Raw genomic sequence first — 5,933 nt, 5'->3', positions numbered from 1 at the left:
AATTCCTTGTTCCTCCAATAAAAGGCTATATATTATTATTATACCCCTCGGTTTATCTGTTTGTATTCTGGCTTTGTCGGAAACACAAGCAATAAGAAAAGATAAACCCAGTAAAGAGAGGCAAATCGATTTGGGTATGTATCTTTCTGGTGCATTGTTTATAGCAATCGGTTTTTGGTTATTGATTTTTTATGCATTTTTTATTAGAGGATTGCTATTTTTCTTTAATTATTGATTTGGGGTCAGATTTTGGTCAGATCTTTAATTATTTATTTTATTGATTTTGATCAGGTTTTTGTCTAGAGCTGATATTTTTTTTTTAAGATTTGAACTTTCTTTTTTAGTAGAAGATTATGAAAACCAATTGGTAAAGTTTTAAAGTATTATACAATAATATATTGTCGTTCGGTTTTTGAATGGTGTTTTTGTGTTTGAAATTGATTAAAGATTCAGTTTTGAGTGTTTGGGTTTTCTCTAAGCTAAAGATTGATGTTGTTTTTACTGTTTTTTTTAATGATGATCATAGAGTTGGTTTTGCAGTTTGGATGACGAATCTGATATTGCAGTGTATTTTACTTGGATGATTGTTTAGTTTTTTTTTTAATGTTATAAGCATGCAATTTACATATGGTTGCTTAGCACTCGAGGTCTAAATTTCTGATATATGATTGATGAACTAGAATTTTCGAGGTTAATGAAATAGAAATGATCATCAACTTTTTATATGTTATGAATTCCATTTTTGCAGGGTTTTTTTTTTGGCTAAACCAAATGTTTATCCATTTAAATAAATGTTATTTGCATTTTGTGGTTATGGTATGTTTTGGTTGGAAATTTATAGATTTGCTAAGGGGTGAGTTGATGAAGAAAATGGTATATTGATTGTTAGATAAAATTACATGAATTATGATTTGGTAGGAGGGAGTTTCCTTTTTGCATGGGAAAGAATGGCAGATTTGGGAGGAGGAATTCGTCAATCGAAAGGGACCAATGACAACCCAGAAATCCCTGCTTCCTTACTTCCAATGGTTCAGAATGGTGCTGGTAACAACACTTTTTAAGTTTTTTTTTTATGTTTTATACTTGCTGTTTCCTTGTGTGATAAGAATCCATGATCAGCTAGTAGAGGCAGAGGCAGAGGTAGAGGTAGAGGGCGTAGAGGAATGAATCCCGATGATAATTGCAAGCTTGTTGGTTCTGGTGCTCGTGGCAGGGGTTGTACTGGAATAAACTTGCCTTTGAGGCAGGTTGTTGAAAAAAGTGCAGAAAGATTGGTTGCTGTTGAGGAAGAAGGAAGCACTAGTTCACTTCCTGAAAGGGTACTAATTTTCTCTTTTATTAATCTGCCTCCTGGGGTCATTAGTTACCCGTTGTTATAATGGAATGATAAATGTCTCGTCTTAGTGGATTGTTATGTCGTAAACTATTGAGGGTAAGTAACCACACAGGACTATACCCAGTTCTCCATATAAAAATAGAAAAAAACAGCTGCTTTCTTTCTGTCTGTGCATGGTTTCATAAATGTTATATATGGCTCAAGCTGATCACTTACACAATTTTTCATCTCCAATTGTAATGTGCCCAACCTTTCAAGCTATTTCTACTAAAGTTCCATTTGCTAATCCTTTGGCAGGTACAGCTAGGGAACTCTCCTGTGTACAAGTTAGACAGAAAACTTGGTAAAGGTGGTTTTGGGCAGGTTTATGTTGGAAGAAGGATTTCAGGTGGCTCAGGGCGCAGTGGACCTGATGCCTTCGAGGTTTCATTTCACTTGCACTCTAGTTAACCAGAAGAAAATTCACCTTAATTTGACTATGGTGTTAATGCAATTATCCTTCTTCATTTTGCAGGTTGCTTTGAAACTTGAGCATCGAAATGGTAAAGGATGTAGTTCTGGTCCTCCTTATGAATGGCAAGCTTACAGGTATAGCAGATTTCATTATGCAGTCAGTTGAACTTAAATTTTATGACCTAATTTGCTTCCTGTCTCAAAATTACCATTCAGCACTCTTAATGGTTGTTATGGACTTCCCATGGTTCATTACAAAGGTCAACTAGGAGGGTACTACATCCTTGTGAGTTTCTCAGTGAAGAATTTCAAAGCCACTGCTGTATTGTAGAACAAAAAATATCTTTATTGATGTTTCTTTGAAACTTGTGAATCTAGGTCATGGATATGCTAGGCCCAAGTTTATGGGATGTTTGGAACTCAAACAATCAGATGTATGAAACTATTTTTCTTTCTTTTAACATTATACTAAGTTTTCCTAAAATTATTTGCTTTGAATTTTTTGTATATGACACTTTTTTGTTATAATATCTTATTGTTTCTTCTCTTGGTATAGGCTGACAGAAGAGATGGTTGCTTGTATAGCAGTGGAGGCAATATCGATTCTTGAGCAGCTTCATCAGAAAGGGTACTTCAAAGTTGTTGCATTGATTTTTTTTCCTCACTTCTTTGACTGCTTGTATATTTTCCATATTTGTTTTCTCTACTTCAGTTTTGTACATGGGGATGTTAAGCCCGAGAACTTTTTGCTTGGCCAACCTGGGACCTCGAATGAGAAGAACTTGTATCTAGTTGATCTTGGTTTGGGTATAGCTGTTTTCTGCTCCTTATACTGGAGATGCTTTACTGTTTTTAAGCGTATATTGTGGCATGACCCACAATTCTTGATCCTTTTCAGCTTCAAGATGGAAGGAGGCAGCATCTGCAAGCCATGTTGAGTATGACCAAAAGCCTGATGTGTTTAGGTAATTGACTCTAAGCAAATAAGACTGCTTCTTTTAGGTCATGAACATGAACATTTGTCAGCAGAGGGTTTTGTTTATTTTTTTATTATTTACATAAAGAGTTATGGGTTCATAGACTTTATTAAGTAGCTAAGCATAGTTTTCCCTTCCTATTATAGCCTGTTTTTTCTTCAGAGTCAAGGAAGGCACATTTGAATATTTATATTTCCAATTTGGATTTATTACTATGTTTTCCGTTCTAGGGGAACTGTTCGTTATGCAAGTGTACATGCTCATTTGGGTAGGACAGGAAGTCGAAGGGATGACCTTGAGTCATTGGCTTATACACTCATATTTCTACTTAGAGGGAAGCTTCCCTGGCAAGGTTACGTTGTAAGAACTTTTAACTGCTCCACCTTATTTCGGAACTTTGTAGCTTAGTTATTGTCTTCTGCCATTAATGTCTTGGGCTTTAATGTTTTATGGGGCTGCAGGGGGAGAACAAAGGATTTCTTGTTTGTAAGAAGAAGATGGGAACTTCTCCTGGGATGCTTTGTTCCTTGTGTCCTCCTCCATTTCAACAGTTTCTCGAGATTGTCGCCAATATGAAATTTGATGAAGAACCCAATTACTCAAAGCTCATCTCCCTTTTTCGCAACAGCATAGATTTCAACTCATCAATACATCCTATCCAAATTGATGGAGCTATTAAGGTTGTTACCTGCCATTTATCTTGTTTTTGTGCCAATACCATTTCTTAAATATATATACTTATCATTTAGAATTTCTTGATAAACCTTTAATGCATCAGGTGGGTCAAAAAAGGGAAAGACCATTTGCCGAGTTGGAAGATGGTGAGCAGCTTAAAAAGAAAGTTCGGCTTGGTTCTCCTGCTTCTCAGTGGATCTCAATATATAATTCCAGAACTCCGATGAAGCAGAGGTAAAAGTTATCTTCAGAACCAGAGATGTATTTAGTATAATCTGCTCATACTATATATTTTGGTGGCTTCATATCCTTCACAGGTCATTTGAATGGGGAAATATTTTTATGGAAATGTAATTTTGACTCACGGTACTTATTGCAGATATCATTTCAATGTTATGGATTCAAGACTCAACCAGCATGTGGAAAAGGCAAAGGAAGATGGCTTGTATATTAGCAGTGTAGCATCATCATTGAATCTGTGGGCCATTGTTATGGATGCTGGTTTGGGGTTTACATCTCAGGTTTACGAGTTATCGCCAATCTTTTTGCACAAGGTAGAAATAACTATTCAGTTGTCAGTTTTTTTGTTTCATGATTTTAATCAGTGGTCTCGAGAAGTTTATCGTTACAGTTTGTATGTTCAGGAGTGGATAATGGAGCAGTGGGAGAAGAATTACTACATCACCTCAGTTGCTGGTGCGTGCAATGGCAGTGCACTGGTTGTTATGTCAAAGGGTAATCAAAGCTTTTTCGAGATTCATGTTTGCCCTAATTTTTCAAGTAATTTTTTTTTCTCCGTATCAATTTCCTGAAGGATGATTAGTTTCATAAGTTTTAAGTTTGTATGTTTACTGTGTCAATGTATGTCAAACTGATGGGACTGTAAATTCTGGTTACTGACGTAGTAGTGCAGCTTAACTCAAGCTAACCTTCAAGATTAGGAAAAATAGGCGTGATTATCATGTTTGATCAATCAAATCTCCATGATGGTAAGGTTATTGCATTTCTCCTTGTCGCCACTACAGGTACTCCCTACACGCAACAGTCATACAAAGTTACCGATGTGTTTCCCTTCAAATGGATTAATAAGAAGTGGAAAGAAGGCTTCTCTGTGACCTCAATGACCGCTGCAGGCAAGAAATGGGCCATTGTTATGTCCCGAAATGCAGGCTACTCTCTTCAGGTTGTCCGGTTCCGGTCTAATAATACAAAATTGCATAACACTGTGGCAACCACTTATTTGTCTTGTACTTGTTTACTAGGTCGTTGAACTCGATTTCCTTTATCCGAGTGAGGGGATTCATCGAAGATGGGAAAAAGGGTATCGGATTACATCAGCGGCAGCTACGGAGGATCAAGCTGCATTCATACTTAGTACACCTAAGAGGAAATCACAAGATGTAATGCAAGAAACTTTGCGTACATCTGCTTTTCCTAGTACCCAAGTAAAGGTAAAATGATTTTGCGTGATTTGGTCTGGTTATGGTTTTAGTCTCATTACTATGCTGAAAATTGATATTTAATCCCTCTTGCTTTAATTTGGCATAATTTGGTCCTTCTACTTCTACAATGTTATTAGTAGAACCAAATGGACAACACTATTAGTTGTTAAAGTGAGGTTGTTAATTTTTTAGAACATTAAGCATTTGACTAACATGTAACATTATGCATGATTTTTATTGGTCTATGATATCTTCTCTATTAGTGTCTTTGGTGTTTGAAGCAGTCTTAGTAAAATATCATTGGACCTAAAATAGTTCAATTGATTTGAGGATGCATATTTTAGATTAACAATGTAATTTGTAATCACTAATGATTCTTGTTTTAATCTATTTTGAAGGATAAGTGGTTGAAAAATCTGTATATTTCATCCATTTGCTATGGGAGGACGGTGTCCTGAAGTGGTATTTGGAAGCCTATTCGAGTGAACTCCAACACTGCCATCTTGTATCTTACATTTCGAACTCAACTTTATCTGATTCCTATTGTATTTTCAAGCTTACACTCGCTACACGAACTATATTTCAAGGTAATTATTCAAATCCAATTACCAATTATAACTTGTTATTAATGAAATCATTTTGAGTATGTAAAACATAAAAGTTCATTGAATCAGGTTTGAATTGTCATACCGTGTGGAATCTGTTCAGACTTGAATGATTTTTTGTAATCAGTGTTGTTATACTTAAAAATAAAATAAAAATGTAATGTAATCAGGATCGTATTAGTTGGACGAGGCCTATGACTAATGGCACAACAATTGCTGATTCTTAAAGTAAAAGCCTCAACATTCAATTGTATCACAGCTGCAAAGATTATTAAAATTTGAAACACTGAAAAAATAATACAATTGGTACCAAGGCAATACTCTCATTTCACTCCGATGAACATACACAAACATTATCATATCAAATTCTATAGAGCATATTCTGTGTCAAAATCTATATAAACAGCTAACACCTCAAATATGATCATGGCTTGAGGAGAAAAGG

General features: G+C 35.5%; 1 protein-coding gene across 1 annotated transcript; it reads left to right on the top strand.

The window, feature by feature from the left end:
* LOC120144872 (casein kinase 1-like protein HD16) lies at nt 1-5,451 on the top strand. Its single transcript, XM_039158834.1, has 18 exons — nt 1-134; nt 919-1,044; nt 1,120-1,319; nt 1,634-1,759; nt 1,851-1,924; nt 2,006-2,075; nt 2,168-2,223; nt 2,346-2,417; nt 2,502-2,596; nt 2,688-2,754; nt 2,997-3,126; nt 3,228-3,446; nt 3,545-3,675; nt 3,821-3,995; nt 4,086-4,176; nt 4,467-4,624; nt 4,704-4,892; nt 5,282-5,451. Exons 2-18 carry the CDS (start codon nt 948-950, stop codon nt 5,339-5,341), a joined length of 2,010 nt encoding a protein of 669 aa, XP_039014765.1. The 5' UTR covers nt 1-134; nt 919-947; the 3' UTR covers nt 5,342-5,451.
* Nucleotides 5,452-5,933: the final 482 nt, after the last annotated feature.

The sequence above is a fragment of the Hibiscus syriacus genome, unplaced genomic scaffold (assembly GCF_006381635.1).
Source record: "Hibiscus syriacus cultivar Baekdansim isolate YM2019G1 unplaced genomic scaffold, ASM638163v2 tig00110890_pilon, whole genome shotgun sequence".
NCBI classification, from domain to species: Eukaryota; Viridiplantae; Streptophyta; class Magnoliopsida; order Malvales; family Malvaceae; genus Hibiscus; species Hibiscus syriacus.
The sequence above is the reverse complement of the archived record's forward strand: the minus strand, read 5'-3'. Positions and strand labels throughout refer to the sequence as shown.

Coding starts and splice junctions, on each gene's coding strand:
- LOC120144872 (XM_039158834.1), top strand. CDS start 948: ATGGCAGATTTGGGAGGAGGAATTCGTCAATCGAAAGGGACCAATGAC. Junction 2,076..2,167: donor TAGGAGGGTACTACATCCTT/GTGAGTTTCTCA, acceptor TTGTGAATCTAG/GTCATGGATATGCTAGGCCC. Junction 2,224..2,345: donor TGGAACTCAAACAATCAGAT/GTATGAAACTAT, acceptor CTCTTGGTATAG/GCTGACAGAAGAGATGGTTG.